Below are 19,072 nucleotides of genomic sequence, written 5' to 3'. Positions count from 1 at the left end.
AATGTGTTGCTGACTCAAGTTCCACAGCACCAAAGGTCGCATTGTATCTAGACTGTTGCACAATGGCGTAGTGTGATGTGAATGCTCTGATGATCGCAGCACAGTTCTACAGATTTCCTGAAGAAGAACATGAGCCAGGAAAGTGTCTGAAGAGGTGCGTGCCCACACAGAATGTACTGTGAGAGGTGGAGGGGAAACCTTGACGAGATCACAACTCATGGGGATGCATGTCATAATCCAGGAGGAGATGCGATGTGATGACACTGGCAGCCCTTTCATATGGTCTGTCACGAATAACTTCGAGGATTTGCAGAAGGGCTTTGTCCTGTCAATGTAGTAAGTGGGAGTCTGCCTGACATCAACTGACCGCAACCTTTGTTCCTCTCACTTCAGGTGAGGCTTAGGGTAAAAAATGGGAAGGAAAATGCCCTCAGTGTGGAATCTAGAGACCACTTTTGGGAGGAAAGCCGGGTGTGGGCTGAGCTGGACCTAGTCTTTATGGAAGACAGTGTATGAGGGCTCTGACATAAGGGTGTGAAATAGTGATGTTAAATTCTCGTGAATAAACTTTCGGAGAATATTCTCGAATGCGAGAATTTTCTTTTAAATACTTGTTAAATAGTTTTTTAAAGAATTTTACTAGTTATAATAATGTCTTTCTTTAATAAAACTTCAAGAATCATGAAAGTTTCCAATTGTTAAAATGAAAATTCAGGAAAGTAAAGAAAAAGAGACAGATTTAAATTACTAGAACTTTTATTACAAATCTTCTGTTGCAGGATAGAAATATATGGGTCAGATTCGGAAAGTGCAGATTCTGATTAGATTCGTATTCAATCCAGAAAGTTAAAAATATATGTCTCTCTTCTTCTTCCTCATATATATCCTCTTCTTTCTCTTCAGCATCATCAATTTCTTCTTCCTCATTTCTCTGGTTCTGTTTCCTTTTTTCTCTTGGGGATTTCAATGTAGCATCATTTCGGTTTTTAAGAAGCTTTATATTATGGGCTATAAATGTCAGCTTGCCTGCCCTTTCTTGTGTTAACTTGTTTCTTTTTGCATTATGAATGATACTGTAAGTACTGAAACATCTTTCAGTTGCTGCCGTTGCTGGTGGCATATTCAATATGTTGATCGCTGCTTTCCCTAATTTTGATCTATAGCAAATACCATGTTATTGCATTCTACTGAGCCAGCTGATTTTGTTACATATGATTTTCAAAAAAAGCCTTCTTTAGCATGATACCCTGCAAGCTCTGCTATGACTTTTTCTGAGTGATCAGTGCCATACATTCTTGCAACTAATTTATCGATGAATTCAGTTCCTTTATTTGTTCATTTTTAGTAAGGCACTCACCATTGAATTTTGGATCTAGAATATTTGCAGCATAGTGAATGTCTTTAGAGCCATATCTTTTTTTTTTTTTTTCCAAAACTTTTCATCACATCCCGTTTTTCTTGTTTGGTAAGTGGACTTTTGGGAAGTAGCCTATCAAAATGATCGCTTAATTCCCTGAAATATTCAGGAACTTTACTCATTTTTGGCTGGTCAGATTTAAGCAGTGTAAACCATTTAACAACAGGACTTATCAGTGCATGCAGTTTTTGAACCCATTCCCAAAATACATCTTCGTCCAGGATTGAATTCCTGGTACGTTTGCTCAGTTTAGTCTGTAAATCTTCATGGACAGCAAGGCATTTTAAGACATTTTTTTAATCTCAATAAGCTTTTCAAACAATATAAAATGGAACTCCACTTAGTTTTAACTGGCAATTTAAGTGCACAAGTTTGATTTTTCTCTTTTTGAAATGCAGTGAGTAGTGAGGAGGGTTTTGGGGTTTTTAGCTTGTGAGGAGCCCCTAACTAATTTTTCTCTGGGTCAGTGGCTACTGACCAAAAAAATGTTCCTTGCTCTTGGTGTATGGGCTTTGGAGGCCACAGTGGCTGAACTGCAGGAGCTAAGGAAGACAGAGAAGTGTATAAATGAGACTTCCCTGGACTCAGTAGAATTGTCCCACCAACAGTCCAACAGCCTCTATGCTACTGAGGATGAACAAAGTCTGAGAGAGAGAGAAAATCCAACTGGACAGAGGGAAATGTTCCTAAAGTCAGGCCCCTCTGTCCAGATGTTGTCATGATATCCTCTCACACTGAGGATACCTCTCTGGGGGAGAGAACTACAGTTATTAGTAAGAGAAAGAAAACAGTTATGAGGGGGACTTGTTCATTAGAAAAATAGATAGCCGGGTTTACAACAAACAGAAGAACAGCATGATGACTTGCCTGTCTGATGCAAGGATTATGGATCTCTCAAGATGTCTAGATCAAGTGTAGTGCTGGGGAAGAGCTGGTGGTCGTGGTACATGTAGGCACCAATCACATAGGGAAGGACAGGAGAGACATCCTGGAGGTCAAATTTAGGCTGCTAGGCAAGAAACTCAATGCCAGGTCCACCATAGTAGCACTCTCTGAAATGCTTCCAGTTCTAGCACAGGGCCAGTTACATAGGCAAAGCTACAGGGTCTCAATCCCTGGATGAGACAACGGGGCAGGGAGAAAAGGTTCAGATTAGGGCCTGGGTAAACATTTGGGAAAGTGGGAGCCAGTACAAGAAAAATGGGTTCCACCCAAATCAAAATGGAACCAGATTGCTGGCACTTAAAATTAAAAGTGTAGGCTGTAAGAAAACTGAGGAGTATGGAGGAGCATGTGGTTTGTACAGAAACAGCGCTTAGGGGAGGATCTATTAATAGAGATTCTCTGAATCTTCATAAGGAGGAAAGGATGGAAAATGACAGAATGTCTGATGAGAAACAGTCAAGTGAAAAAAGTATGTGAAGCACTTATATACAAATGCTAGAAGTCTAAATAAAAAGATGAGTGAAATAAATGTGGAAAATTAATGAAATAATGTAATGTCAAGACACAAAATAAATCGGAAGGACAGAACAGGTCATGCTGTTCAGGGGTGGCACTATATGTGAAAGAAAGCATAGAATTAAATGAAGTAAAAATCTAGAATGCTGCCTCTGGTGGTACGGGTAATGGAGGGGGAGTGGGAGGCTTAAATGTTTGCATTGGGTGGATGGTGTATGCAGGTCCAATGATTTTAACATAGCCCTAGCATCCGAAAAGCTGTGCAGCCTAGATTCCGTTTGCTCAGCGAAGAGACCAGACCCAAGAAATGGTAGCTCCTGAATAATCTGCTGGACCTCTGGGGTATAGCCGACACCTGGAGCCAGGAGTTTTGCCCCATGACTTTGCCCGGGGACACAGTACGTGTAGCAGTCTGCGCTACATTCAGATCTGCTTGCAGGGAGGTCCTAGAGATGATCTTCCCCTCCTCTACTAGAGCTCCAAACTCTGACCTCAAGTTGGAAGGCAAAAACTCCTTAAACTTAACCATGATTGCTCATGAATTATAGTTGTAGCGACTTAATACTGCCTAATGACTAGAAATCTAACTGAAGGTTGCCCAATGAGTATACCTTCCTATCCAGGATGTCCAACTTTTTCAAATAATTGAACTTAGGAGTAAGACCTTATGGACCCTGTCTCTCTCTGGCATTCGCTGCATGTAGTACCGGCGTGCCTGGTGGTGGACAAGCATTCATACCTTCCCCCAAAATGGGGCAAAATATCTATGCTCAACTCCTTTGGCTTGGGGGAAATAGAGGCAAGCATCTGCCAGAGGGGTTTCATAGTGGGGGATATTATCTTGGTAAATGGGAGGGCCACTCTGGAAAGTCTCCTCTCCTCTCCGCCCGCCCCCCCCCCCCCCCCCCCCCGGAGAAAGGATGTCCATCCTAGGGACCACGTCCTTTACCACCTGGCTTGGCATGAAGGCCAAGGTTTTGGACCATATGCCTTAGCTCATGGTGTGCCCTACGGTCCATAGATGGCAGGGACATCACAGAACTTACCACCACCTCATCTGGAGAGGACAGGGAATGTAATCCCAGGAGCTTGACCGGGAAAAGCAACAGGCACTGGCACCAAAGGCACCTACCCATGGTCACTGGCACCGGGTTGTCGGATCAAGCACAGCACCTGGTGCAGTGATGCCCCAATTTCCCAGTGACATTGGTCCGACCCAGGACAAGGGCTCGGAGGCTGCCTGGATGACAAGCATGGTACTGGATGAGGCTGTACTGGTGCCTTGTATGATTGAGAAGCCATCATCTGTGAAGCTGACATCATCTGTGAAGATGGAGGCTGCTCCGCCCCTACGGCGGGGTCTCTTCCTAGTGACACTGACGGCATACCTCTACTGGCTAAGGCAACTGACACCAATCTGGAATCCCCCACCTACAACTGGTGATAGGTCCAAGGGTCCAAAAAGGCCACCACGGAGGGGGCTGCCACTGAGGAGGCCAGGATACTGGGACTTCCTGCCTGAGCTCAAGACAGCAGTGTGCCAAATTACGGTGACTCCTTCATGACTGGTATGACTCAGGCTCCAACTCAGACATGGAAGCCAAGTGCAAGGACCAGGGCAGTGCTGTACTGTGCCATACCAGTGGACACAGCAACAGTGTTAAATCGTTGGGATGCCTCCAATGTAGAGAGCTGGAGTGGTCACACTGAAGTGAACAGTGTGATGGCTATGGTGACTGTCACGTCATAGCCGGTTTGCTCCAAGACTGCACAGGACCGGGAACTGGAGACTGAGCCAGCTGCCGCACCAGAGATTTCCTTGGAGAAGCAGAGTGGCTGGACTTCAATTCAATAGGTCTTGAGCCACCTCAAATGTTTTGGGAGTGGACAGCATGTCCACCTCTCCCATCTGACTCTCTCTAGATGGAGAGTCCACTGGGACCAGACTCCACAATGCCGGAAGAGTGGTCGGTTCCGTAGGGCGCTCCAATGCTTAACACAGCCCTTTGGACTTCTTTGCCTTTGAAGTAGGCAATCTCTCCTGGTCCTCCTGCTTCTGGTGCTACCGGTGAATGTGAACAGGCAGAGCATTCAGTGCCAGAGTGTACCCATGTCAAGGGACCTTCCCCAAGTCCTTATGTGGAGCCGGTGCACGCCTTACTAACAATGGCACATTTCACATGAAAGCTACCTGGTTTGGTCCCAAAGCTTGTGGTACTGGATGGGGGTGCAAAGAAGCTTCCACGAGCAGATCTCTAGTCAAAATTCTCTATCTGTATGAGACCTTGGCTTAAACATCTTGTACTTATCTGCCAGGTGCGCCACTCCCAGACACTCAAGACAGGAGTCGTGGAGATCCCCATAGGCATAAACTTCTGGCACTTAGCATAGAGTTTAAAGCCCTAGAGTCGAGGTCTCCCGCAGATCTGGGGATGGGGAAGGGAAACAACTACTATTAACTATTTAACACTTAACTAAGAACAGGAACAAAGCTAGGGATTAACACTTGCTCAGGGCAAGAGAGAGATAGCTCCAATGGACTATCAGTCACTGGTGCTAAGAAGGAACTGATGGAGGAACTGTTGGCAGTAGACTATATACCTTGCCATACTGGCACCACTTTAGGGGTCTCTACTGCTGACCGATGGGTCAAAGCTTTCCAACTGTACACACGGCACACACACACACACACACACACACACACACACACACACACACACACACACACACACACCTACCTAACTTGGAATGCACATGAGCAACTGTTTGAAGAAGAATAGAAAGGAACAAATTCTGGCAAATGAAATGTAAAAATATAATTAGGAAGGACAAAAAAGAATTTGAACAGCTAGCCAAAGGAGGGATGTCAACGTGTAGACACCTAAATGATTAACCAATAAGCCTGGGCTTATTGGTTAATCCTGTTGACTACACACATTCCCCTCCCCTCCTTGCTGCCTCTGTTTCAGAGGCAGCAAGGAAGAGGAGCAGGAGCCAGTGCCCATGGACACCAGATCCATCTGCCCTCTGGTTCACACTACTGCCTCTGATAGTTGGAGGTGCAGGGGGGGGGAGGGTCCAAGCTCCCCACAGAGGCTGCTCTGGCATCCCACAGACCCACCACATGGAACAGCCTCTGTCTGGATCCCCCACGGAAAGGGGTGGTGCCACCCTGTGCTGCTGCCTCTGTATCAGAGGCAGCAACGTGGAGCAGCAAACAGCCAGTCTGTGCAGGTAGCTGGTTTTTAAATCGGCTCCTCTTGTGGACCAGCTCCTGCCCGCCCCCTGCACTGCTGCCTCGGATACAAAGGCAGCAGTGTAGGAATGGCAGGGGGCTTCACAGGAGTGGGGCCAGGAGCGCACTGGCTGCTGGTCCCGTCTAAGGGGACTATCAAATAGTCATGTAACCACTAAAATTTGATGCAATTACATGACTATTCAATTACAAGCTAACATCTCTATGCCAAAGACCTCAAAAGTAACAGCAAAAAAATATTAAGTACAACAGAAGCAGGAAGCTATCTAAACAATTGGTGTTGCCACTGGATGATCGAGGGGGCTAAAGGAGCACTCAAAATTGATAAAACCACTGCAGAGAAACTAAATGAATTTCTTGAATAGGTCTTCATGGCTGAGAATGTGAGGGAGAATCTTAAATCTAAGCCATTTGTTCCAAGTGACAAATCTGAAGAACAGTCCCAGATTCAGTTGTAATTTGAGGAGATTTTGAAACAAACAGATAAACAGTAATAAGTCACTAGGATCAGCTAGTATTCACACAATGAGTCTGAAAAAACTCAAATGTGAAATTGCAGAACTGCTAACTAGAATCTGTAACCTACCCTTTAAATCAGCCATTTGCAAAAGATGACTGGAAGACAGTTAATGTGATGCCAATTTTTGAAAAGGGCTCCAGAGGTGATCAGGATCGTAAACCTGACTTCAGTATCGGGCAAACTGGTTGAAACAAAACTGTCAGACACATAGATGAATATATTTTTGGAGAAGACTTAACATGGTTTATGTAAAGGGAAATGATGTCTCACCAGTCTACTAGAATTCTTTAAGGGGGTTAACAAGCAAAAGGGTGGTCAAAGGGGATCCAATGGATGTAGTGTACTTAGATTTTCAGAAAGTGTTTGACAAAGTCCTTCAAAGAATCTTAAGTGAGCTGTCATGGGAGAAGAGGGAAAGGCCCTCCTGGATTGGTAACTGGTTAAAAGATAGGAAACAGAGTAGAATAAATACTCTTCAGAAAAGAGAGAGGTAAACAGGGTTGTCCCCCAAGAGTCTGTACTGAAGCCAGTTTTCCCTGTAAGATATGTGCTATGTGCGCTTAGAGATTCAAATGCTGCCCAGCTGATTAGCAGAATGCCCACAGTTACATTTTGTTTCTAGTGGTAGTGCACATTCACACATATATCAGTGCACAAAAATGTATTCCACACATGTATGGAAAAGATTAGAGGAAACATTGACTGGGGTCAATTCTATTTAACATATTCATAAATGAACTAGAAAGAAGGGTAAACAGTGAGGTGGCAAAATTTGCAAATGATACAAAACTGCACAAGATAGAAGTTCCAGGCAAACTATGAAGAGCTACAAAAGGATCACTCAAAACTGGGTGACTATGCAACAAAGTGGCAGACGAAATGTAATGCTGATAAATGCAAAGTAATGTACATTGGAAAATATAATTCCAACAATACATATACAATGATGGGGTCTAAATTAGCTCATGAAATATTTTGGAGCCATGGTGGATAGTTCTCTGAAAACATTCACTCGATGGGCAGTGGCAGTCAAAAGAAAAAAAAAAACAGAATGTTGGGAATCTAAGAAAATGATTGGAATTGGAAAAGGTTAAGAATAGGGCAACAAAAATCATTAGGGGTATGGGATGGCTCCCATTTGAGGAGAGAGTAATAAAACTGGGACTTTTAAAGCACGGAAAGCAGACAACTAACAGAGAATATGATTGAGGTCTACAGAAATATTATGACTTATTTACTTTCTCCACACTAATAAAAGCTATTTACTCCTTCTCATAACACAAGTGCTCAGGGTGGGAGGAGAAGGATTTGTCACAAATGAAATTAATGGACATCGGGTTAAAATCTCTTGCAAAACACACACACACACACACACACACACACACACACACACACAACCTGTGGAACCCTTTGCCAGAGAATGATATCAAGGCCAAGATAATAAACCCAATATGGCCATTGTTATGCCTGCTTTAATAGAACTAAGGTTTTTGCCAGTACAACAGAGATCCTCAAACTGCAATACAATGACTTGGAATTAATGTGCTATAACAGGATGATCTGTTCCCTGCAAACGGTAATGGAACCTGGGACTAGCCAACCCCTCTAAACCATAGCACGGCCCCTTTTAAAAAAAAAAATCCAGATATTCAAGGAAGCAGCAGATTAGCTGACGAATGGAGGGCAGGTGTTAAATCTTTCTTACTAACATACTTAATACTTTCTTGATATGATAAAACCCAGCTGGGGAGTGACTCTGAAGAGGAGAGAAAGAGTAGAGAGTTGGGAGAAGAGAATTACAGAGAAGCATAGATTTAGGAGGACAGGTCCCTGGAGTGGGAGAGTGATAGGCTAAAGAGGCCTCTCTGAACCACAGCCAATCCCTAAGCAGCATAGCTGTGGCATCCTGAAAACATAAGGAAGCTGAATGTGCAGGGAAGAGAGCCAGTGGCAGATTTAGAGTTTGTGGGGCCCATGCTCAGCTTCATTTTTGGGGCTGCCCTGGGCCGGCCAAGAAAAGAACATTTACTCTTCCTGTCCCTCCCATTTTTCATTTTTTTCTTCCTCTTCTACCTGTAAGTAGTAATAAGTACATGAAAAAGTGAGGAACCTTGATAGTTTTCCACAGACCACTTGAAAATTGCTAAGGGTCTCAGCGGACCACTTAATGATTTTTCCAAATATTGTTTGTACCATGAGCTAAGTATTATAAAGAGCTTTGGATAAGAGTGTTTTATTTTAAAAAAAAAAACAGAACTTTTCCTGAGTCCACCTGAATGGAGTTCTCAGAGAGCAGTTTGGGAACTTCTGGTTTAGATGAAAACTTGTATTTGCATTAAGCTAATGTGAAAAATGTATAAAAATAAAATGCATAGATGACATGTGAATGAAAAGAAGTTAACTTCCCCTGAAGAAACTTACTGAATTTGAAAAAAAATTTATTCATATAGTTCTCTTTCTACACTGTCTCTTAATAAAACTGTCAAGTCATTAATATAAGGAATATTTTGTGAAAAGGAATTTTCAATTGTCAATATTGCTGAACATGTCAAATGTTCCTGACTCATCATATTTCGTAAATAATCTTAACTTGTTTCAATACAGAAAAAGAACCTTCACCAGAAGCATTTGTGATAGGTATTGTTAAAAATATTTTCAGAATGTTTCTATAATTGGAAAGGTTGCCTGTAAACAGCCATGTACAAGTCTATACAAATCAATGGTGTTCTTGATGCACAGACCTCATCATTTTTGTTAAATTAAATGTTTCGCTTCGTCTTCAAAAAGATTTGTGTTGATGTCCATGGTAGAATTCACTTAATTTCTTACTGTAGTGCCTTTGAACATCTTCATCCATACTTCTGTCAAAAAACATGCAAATAAATCAACAGTTTTCTTTGGAGATTCACCTCTAGTCTACAATTGCACTATTATTGTGTCACAAATAACACTGACAGACTCAATGATGATCTTCTTTCCCTTTTAAATTGATTATCTCTAGTTTCATAGAAAAATAACTTCCTTTTTTTTAAGCTTTTCTTCAGAAATATCAGAATAACTAGTATTTGCTGTTAATGTTAGTGCCTCTGCTTCTATGGACCTATAGGATACGTCTAGACTACAGGCTTTTGTCGACAGAGGCTATGTCGACAGATACTGTTGACAAAGCTTCTGTCGACAAAGAGCATCTAGACTACATCCAATGTAGACGCCAAGGACAGTGTAGATGCAATAATGCCTTCTGTCAACAGAACTCTGTCGATAAAAGGCTTTATTCCTCATAGAATGAGGTTTACCACCGTCGACAAAACTGCCGACATTATGTCGACAGAACTAGGCGGTAATGTAGACGCAGGTATAGTTTTGTCGACAAAAGTCCAGTTTTGTCGACAAAACCCTGTAGTATAGACACACCCATTGTCATTTCAAATTTCCATGACAAAACTTGTAACTGAGGCTAACAATTGTGCAGCATTCAATAAATTCTGTATCAACTTTTTGCCGTGATTTGCTGACGGCATTAATTCTTTGAAGTAAATGGGTCCACAAATAGTAAAAACAGCAATAGCATGCTTTTCAAATTTTCTAAGGATTTTGTTTCCGTTTTCATACTTGGTTTTTCAGTCTTTGATGTGGCTATGTCTAATAACGTTCTCTTTATAATATGCTAGTGCATTTTCAAAGGCAAAACAGCATTTGCACGAGCAGACCACCTGGTGTCAAATTCTTTTGACTGTCAAATGTTTTCCATTTGCCTGCTCCAAGCATGATTGTAGCATTCTCCTCCGATGTGTACAAACTGGAAAAAAAGCATATATGTTTTGAACAAAGTCAAAAAAATGTGTAGCTCTGCCAAGATGTGGCTGCAGCACTGCAGATTAAATTTAAAGAAATGGCTGGAACATGGTATGAAAAAAACAGAGGGATTTGCATTGTTCAGTCTTGCTTGTAGACCTGAATATTTTCCTGCCATATTTGTGGTGTTATCAAAGCTCTGCCCATGACAATTTATGTCCAAACCTAAATCTGCAGTGATTTCCAGAACTGTTTCCTTTAGACATTCAGAAGTGTAGGATTTTAATGGGATAAAACGAAGAAATCACTCTACAACTTTACCATTGACCATCACATATATTAAAATTAATGTTAATTGGTCTACATGACTCACATCTGGTTTTGAATCAACTATTATGGAACAGTACTTGGCATCCTTTAACTTCACTAGTGAATTGGTTTCTCAGCTTCTCTGACATTATAGTAACGAATTCATTGTAGGTTTAGTGCGTTGAAAAGTTGGTCTTCCCCTAGCCACAATACTGCTAATTTTTCAAATGTTTATTAAGAAAAGTCTCAAATTCAGTAAGATATTCAAGGCATGTTAAAAAATTATATTTTCAGTTTGACACTGATGACTCATCTTGTTCTCTTAGAGGTAGTCCCAAAGAAGACAGCAGCTTCACTGTGGCAACAAAACATCTCAGCACTTTCCTCCAATAAGAACACTCCCCCCAAACTGAGCCGACAACCCAGAATCGTCTCTTCAGATAATTTTGATCGAACTTACACACAGCATTAATGTGACCTTAGAAAATTTGAGTATCAGCAATGTCTTTGCAACATTTCTCCAAATTAGACTGCCTGTCAACAAATGTGTTTTCTCCTTTACTATGGTCGGGAAAAATTTGCAAACATAACAGTTGACTGCCTTGGTGGTTTCCGGGGGAAGAAAAAAAAGTCAACCAATTTCTCATTTCTTCACTCTCAAAAAATGGGACTCATGAAGACCTCTATATTGCTTTTGTCCTCCAACCTCATACTCTTCTCTCAAATTTTCCATATTACCTATGTTTTTTGGTTTATTTACTAAGAAATAGACTATCATATGCAATGAAATAGATTTTGGTCATACTGCAACGTCTTCAGGGTAGGTTTCTTCTCTTACTTCAACAAAATTACCATTATTTTTTAGTTCCATTGCCACTTCAGAGTCCACTTGTTCAACTTTTGCAGTCATCATGGCAGCCCCATAACTTGGCAACTGATCAGATCATTGAGATGTCTCCCTTGCCCATACTTTTTGTTGAATGTCCTCAATTCAGAACTTCAAGATTTTTAAAATAAGATGACAAATTGTCTTTTTGCTTAGTTTCGTCTTTTTGTCTCACCTCCATTTTTTGGTGTTTTTGACTACCAAATGTATAGAATCACTTCATTATTGCTAAAAAATTCACCTTGATTTTTAGGCAGATTAAAAATGCCTGAAAGAGCAGGTATAGCTATGGGTGGGCCATGGTCTGGCACTGGAACATTTTTAGTAGTGGGGTGCTGAAAGCCAGCTCAGGTCCAGACCTGGGTGCAGGCCACAAGCACAGGAACTAAGGGTTCAGACAGGGCTGCTGACAGAATAGCCAGGCCCCTGGGAAAGGTGTGTGTGGCGGGGGGGGGGGGGGGGGGGGGGTGAGGAGGGGGCGGGGAGTAGTAGGTCTGGGCTCCCAGAAGGACAGGGCCTTGGGTGGAAGAGGCAGAGCTGGGGACCCAGTGAAGAAGCAAAGCCGCCATGGTGGGGCTGGAGAAGACTGACAGAGGAGATATGAAGATCTCCATGGCCGCAGGACAGTTTCAGGTGACCCAGTGGCCCTATGCTGGCTGGCCTGGAGAAGTGGGCAGAGACCCACATGTGGTCCACCTGAAAATGAGGGGGGGCACAGTTCCACCGGCCACCAGTTCCACCGGCTACCACCTTGGGCTCTCCATCCCTCAGCCACTCTTCCCTTTGCCCGTGGGCGGCAGCCACTCACCAGGTGGCAGCCAACAGTAGCACAACATTACAGGAACTGGAGGACTCAGAAGAAGTGGGCAGATCAGTCACACTGCCAGCTGCTGGAGAGAAGCGGTACTTTCCCTCTTCAAAGTGCAGCTCTTTCTGCTAGCTGTGCAGCTTGCAGGCTCTCCATCTCCATGTTGCTTCCCTACTCCTTGCTGCGGGCAGCCACCACTCACCAGGTGGCAGTCAGTAGCACAAACACTGTCTGAAAGACTTCAGAGGAGCAGTGGGTAACCACACAGCTGGCAGATGGAGAGAAGCAGCCCTTTTCCCACTTTAAAGTGCCGCTTTTCTCTGGCCGGCTGTGCGATTGCCCCATGCTCCTCTGAAGCCCTTCAGACAGTGTTTGTGCTGCTGGCCGCCTACTGCCGGCTCTCCTGAAGCTGCAGCCAAGCCTCCCTGCTCTCCTGCCTCCCCCAGCCCTGTCTGCAGAGGGACTGAACCCCAGCAGAGCGGCTGTCGTGTGTGTGCGCGCACCCAGCCTCTTGGGGCCCTGTGCTGTTGTGGGTGTGTTTCATTGTAAATCTGACCCTGAAAAGAGCAGGTAGTGAGTAGGAAAGACTCTGCAACAAGGCCAAGGGCTATAGAGGGACTGACAGAAACCAGAAATCACTGACTTAAGGGAAACTGTGAAACTAAAGTGTTGGAACAGATTAATTGGAGCTGACACTGCTTATTGCCTAAGTACAACCCCCTTTTTCCAGTCACAATTTACCCCATCTTTCTTTTTCTCGCTGTGAACCAATGCTGACCTTCTACATCAACCCACCCACATCACCAGAGCCCCTAAACTCTAGCCACAATCCCTCCTCCTGCTCTAAACTTCATGTCCTCCAACCTCCTTTCTCTTGTAATTTTCCTGAGAATATCTCCCCCCATCCTCCAGCCAGATCACTTTAATAAGCACACATATACATACATTCCAGGAACATAGCCCAAGCCTTAGTTCAGCAAAAAGTTTTGAAAGCTCATCTACCTTAGACCCTCTCATCTGAATGCTTTGCTGTAACTTAATTTAGTCTATGTGGTAAATTAAAGGTAAGTATTTGGGAATATCTGTAATCCTCAACTATGGATAAGTGGGCTAACTCTCAGTAGTTTAAAAAGAAATTATACTGAAACACAAATGTCTGTTGATGCAATAGGCAGTGTTTTGAATCAAAACCAGACGGAAAAAAATGAAGAAATTTCAGGCATTACTTGTTGGATTCCTGCTACAAACAATACAATATAAGCTTGTTAAAAATATTATCTCAAATACTTATCATTGGGTTTATTTTACTAGTGCTAAATTTATTCACTGTAAGGCCTTCATTGCCAAAATATTCCTATCAAAAAGTTGTTCATGGTCATTTTTATTCACCCTTGAGCTCTGAATTCATACTTACTTTCCAATTACACGCAATGAAATGGGAAATGCTAATGCATGGGAAAGTGCTGACTTGTCTCAATTCCATTCAGATGCACACATTTTCCTTGGTAACTTTAGTTTTGAATATATTGCTGAATTACAGTGTCAAGACTAGTGTATTTAGATGAGCTATTATGTATGTCAAACTGAATGCCATCTTATAGGGAATGAAAATTACACTTTTTAATTTTCACAACAAATCAAGAGCAATCATCAAGAAAATGCAGCATGAAAAGAAGAAAAGACAGTCTGCCAATGACTCCCAGATTTGGCAAATTTCCCCACTGAAAATTAGTTCGAAATTCATCTTGACCTCACTACTGACCATAAGAGAACACTATACTACCTTAATTTGGTCACCAAGTTTAATGAATATTTTCCTGACACCGTAATAAATGATCAATTTTCAATGCAAAGCACCATGCCAATGAAAAGTAAAAGTTGACTAAACAGTCATGTGATGGTAGACTTAAGCTCACACTCCATAAAATAAAGTTCTGAGTCACATAGTTGAGAAGAACGAACTTAGGCTTAACACTGGACAGAGACTTGGAATTTTTGATGCTCTGCAGCACTATGTATCTCTGTGATACTAAGCTCTTTGCTCTGGTTGCCGTTAAAAACAAGTGAAGGATAAACTTTCTGTCAAAGCTCTCTCAACATCTCACCAACATAACACAATTATGTTCTGTGAAGCTAGAATACCCTTATGAGTTAATGACGCTTAAAATTGTCTCAGAGCTACTCAAAGTATTTTGTGTTTTCTTCATTTATGTTCTATAAAAAGATAAGTAACTTGTGTTCAACTATAATCTAGATAAGAATTAGCAGAATCTTTGAACTAAAATTAGATACATTTAAAAAATGCCACTGATTTCCTTCTGTGCCCTGTCAATATATAGCAAGATGTCATTTAATATACTTGTTTCTTATAATCAAAGTAACAAAGACAAATTATCACTACTTCATTGTGCTCGCTAAGTCACGGTCTCAAAACCTCAGATGTTTAAAATAGATGTTATAATCTAACATTGGAGTCCAGAACAGTGTTCCGTGTAAGCTGTGTGCTTATACAGCCACTCAGGAGAGATTCAAATCCCATGCAGCAGATTAGCAGAGTTCCCACAGCTAGGTTTTTTGTTTCTACTGGTGATGCACATTCACACATGCCTTGGTGCATATAACATTTTATTCCACACAAAAGAAAAAATTCATGTGGATGAAAAAAGATAAGGAACATTTGTCCAAAAATACGTAAGTCTTGAAAGGCCTAAACCAAATGTGTACAGAGGATAAATTTGAAGGTGGTACCTAAAATGTCAATTTTTGAAGAAGGTGGTTCATGAATCAACGAAGTTTGATAACCACTGTTATAACAGTAGTCATGAACATGTTTTAGCATGGACTGAGGGTCAGCATGGTTACAGTAAGTAAAAAGTATATTGCCCAACTTTTAGTATCCTCCCCCTTTTTATTAATACTCCTCTTTCAATAATCAGGCTATCACAAGAGGTTTAATAGATGATATGATAGACATTGTGCAAGTTTCACTAAATTGGAGAACCATGGCTGCCTTCACCATCTGACATCTGTGATTGCTCCTTCCCATTAAAATCTTTTTACAAGCTTTTTACAGCTCATGGAAATAGGGTGATCTTTGTCCAAACCCATCATATGAGACACCATATTCCATTAAAAAAACTGAGGTGATGTGACTGGGAGTCCATGTGAAAGGCTTTTTTCTTCTATTTTTTCAATATAGTAAGCAATAGGAGGTACAAGATTAAGAAACATGTTTAGTTTTAGTTAAGTCAAAATTTTAAAACAAAACCAATAACTCAAGCCAGCAATAGGGGAAAGTGGGAAGACAGGACACATAAAATACATTTCAACTTACCTTTATTGTTAAGGATTTAATGGATAGGCTAGCCATTTGTGGATTAGTACCTGACTGCACCATTTCAAAGAAGATATCACAAGGCTGTAATACCTGAATAAGAAAGAATTCCTGATCAACTCCAAAAATAGATAGTAATCAGAGTAAAAATACATGCTTAATTAGAAAAAAAAATCTCTAAAATGCCATTAAGAAGTTTTAAAGGAAAGTGTTACTAGTGATAATTCTGTCGGTTCTTTAAAATGAAAAAATAACTCTTAATACCATTCTTACTGATGTAAGAGAAATGAAACAAAAGTGAACAGAGTAAACAATGTCAGCCTTACTGGACTGTTACTCACCTAATGTCAAAAATTAATGATAGGAAAAAGTACCAATTCTTACCAGAAAATGTCCTTTTTTTGAGCAATAAGATCCACAGAGCCATTAAAATGGTCCTTCAGCCTGCTTGTCATGTGGGGGATGAATTAAATTGACAGTTGGTCTGTCGTGCCCTTTATCTCCTAGGTAGGTGGCAGGAGAGTGAAGGAACAGATGTGGATCAAAAGACATTTTCTGTATTATATAACTACTTTATTCTATAACTTGATTTGAACTGCTGGAGGCTTCTTCTCCAAGGATGAAGAATTCCCTTTGTAGTTTGTGCATGTATAGAGGTGTATGATGAGTCTGTTTTCATTTGTCATGCTTCACTCAGAGTATAAGCAGGAGAATCTGACATTGGTAGAGCCTTGCCAAATCCAGAGTCCACCCTTATGGCCAATTTCACAGTGTTGTAACTGTGGGGATCTGACCCAAAAGGAGATGGGGGAGGTTACATAACTTTGTAAATAGATCATAGGATTGCCACCCTCACTTCTATGCTGCTTTCAGAAATGGACTCTGAAGGCAGCAACCACAGACCTTTATGCAGCTGCAGGAAATTCCAAGAAGTAGAGGTGGCTCTGATCTGGGCACCTCCTCCTGTTGCCAGAGCAGTTGGCAGGGGAGGGACAGGTTCTGTTCTTCCCCTGCCCAGTAGAAGGTAGGAAAGCCCCTTGATGGGGCCCTCATAGCAGCACAGGGAACAAAGGCTCCAACTCTAGAAACCTCAGGCTTCTGCCCAGTCTCAGACAGCATCCTGTTGCATTGGACGCCACCTGGAGATGGGTCTAATCTGGTCCCCTCCTTCCAGCACTAGAGCAGTCTGCAGAGGAGAAAAAAGTCCTGCCCAGAGACTGATCCAAAAGTATTTTAAAATGCTAGCTATTCCCCTTGTGCAATGAAGGCAAACTCAAAGGAGGCATATGGGCCCCTTTTGGCTCTGTCAAGGAAGGGAGAAGCCTGGGGCTCAAGGATGATTTCCCAAAAAGCAATACTCCTGTCTATAGTGCAGGATGTACACATAACAGACAGTGGTATGTTGCTTCTGAAGGTTTCAAACCAGGATATGAGTAGGGATTCTTGAGGAGGCGATTTAAGAGGTGGCAGCAGAAGAATGAAGCTGGGCCTGAAGGCTCCTTATTATGCTCACTGGAGCTGGCAATGTTCACGCTGCATCCAAAGCTCTCAATGTGTGACCTGTGTGGAAGTGATGAGAACAGTCAAACTCCTCAGTTGGATGTATCACTGATGATGTCAGCCACAAGGACTCAAGAATGATTCCCCATCTGTTGTGCTGGCCTTTGAGCTATGAAGGAAACTGCACTCTGCCTAGAAAGTCGGTCAAATTCCTCCATAACACGGTCCAGGAGGGATAGTGAAAACAGGAGACAAAGGTCTCTGGCTTTTCTTGGCCAACTCACTCCCTGAAACCTGAAAAGACTCCAGCTACTGCAAATGGCTCCCCAAAGGGCAAACACCGCATGCCACCTGTCTGGAAATTAGACATACTACATTGAGTCTAAACATTAATTAGTTTGGAATTTCCCTCAGAAAAGCTCTGCAGTTAGGAGGACTGGTAAAGCCACCAACTTCTGCAGAGGAAGAAAAAAAATGAATGAATCTTCAGGGGCAGAGCATTCCTCTGCTCCCAGTAAGTGACCAGTCTGGTTCTGCTCCCATGCTGCAAGCAAGCTGAAGTGCCATTATAAAATATCTGTGGACCTTAACACAAAGAAAAAATTTAAATTCTACTACTGGCAATCTAAATTCTCAGGAAAAAAACCCATGAAGCATGACTTCCCTTTTCATCCCACTGATGGTTCTAGGGTTGCCAGATTTTCGTGACCCTTCCACTAACTGAGAAAACAAACATGCTAGCAATATAAAATGCAATAGCACAGTCAGAGACTGCAGATGGCTATTCATTCAAGAATAATTTTTCAACAACATTTTAAACATCAAATCCACAAACTTTGATTACAGTTATAAATATATATTAGCCAAAGGAAAGGATTTACAACACCAAATTTATTGCAATTTGCAGACACTCATATATTTAAAAGGCAAACTCACTGTAGTGACATTCCCTTTTCTCTTTTCTGCAGCAAAGGGACAGGCTTTCATTTGTATATCTTTAACAGCAGCTGTCATTTTATTAATTTGAGAACTGTTCTTAATGAAGATCTCACACTGTGTTGTCATCACCAATGCAGGAGCATCACTTCTTGTTAAATCAGCCACAAATACTATCTCTGGATTTTTAACAACAATGTTCATTTCCATTGAAGATACTGGCTGCACAGATGCTGAAAAAGAAATCCATTTAAGTTAAATCTATGTTTGAACACACCAAAATTACTATAATTATACATTGATATCTATTGTTCACATATATATTGTATTTCCATTTGCTGTTGAGTAAAAATTCATTTTAAGTAGGCTTGGAAGGGTTCCATTTGAATTGTTAGCTGAAATAGATTTTTACTGACGACACAGATATCAAAGAAAACCATATGGTCTGTGAAATCTCCCTTGCACTTGGCACCTGCAGGGATCTGATATGCCAGACCTTCAGCAATACAAAGGACCCCATTCAGCCCCGCTCTCTCATACTCATTGGCTAGGAATGCAGGGAATCACCCACTGACCCCAACCATGGAGATGTTCAGAAGTGCAATGGTTTACCCTGTGGATAAGGGCTCATAATCCTCAACATAGTTTTGGCTCAAGGGTCTCTGCAACCCCACAGTCATGGTCCTGCTTACTCTCAAGCTATGAGTGTGGCAGACCATCTGATGTTCTGGGCAGGAGCTGTTCAATAGCAGGGTGGCCGACTTCGTGGCTTGGGAGCTCATCCTCCTACTCCTCATGGCTCCTGTTGCAACCAGACACTTCCTATAATCGTGGTTCTCAACCTTTCCAT

The 19,072-nt window shown here is 41.9% G+C and overlaps 1 protein-coding gene across 8 annotated transcripts in view; it reads right to left on the bottom strand.

Moving 5' to 3' along the window:
- The window catches only part of VPS13A (vacuolar protein sorting 13 homolog A), a 296,260-nt gene that overhangs the window by 135,466 nt on the left and 141,722 nt on the right, over window positions 1-19,072 (bottom strand). For all 8 annotated transcript variants that reach the window (XR_012904695.1, XR_012904697.1, XR_012904696.1 and 5 more), the window contains 2 exons: window positions 18,223-18,455; window positions 15,787-15,879 (listed from right to left, as the gene is read on the bottom strand). Coding sequence is in view for 3 of the 8 variants with exons in the window: in XM_006122479.4 (XP_006122541.2) it covers window positions 15,787-15,879; window positions 18,223-18,455 (326 nt within the window). In the remaining 5 variants the exon portion in view is untranslated. The remainder of the gene's footprint in view (window positions 1-15,786; window positions 15,880-18,222; window positions 18,456-19,072) is intronic.

Source organism: Pelodiscus sinensis, chromosome 6, assembly GCF_049634645.1.
Source record: "Pelodiscus sinensis isolate JC-2024 chromosome 6, ASM4963464v1, whole genome shotgun sequence".
NCBI classification, from domain to species: Eukaryota; Metazoa; Chordata; order Testudines; family Trionychidae; genus Pelodiscus; species Pelodiscus sinensis.
The sequence above is the reverse complement of the archived record's forward strand: the minus strand, read 5'-3'. Positions and strand labels throughout refer to the sequence as shown.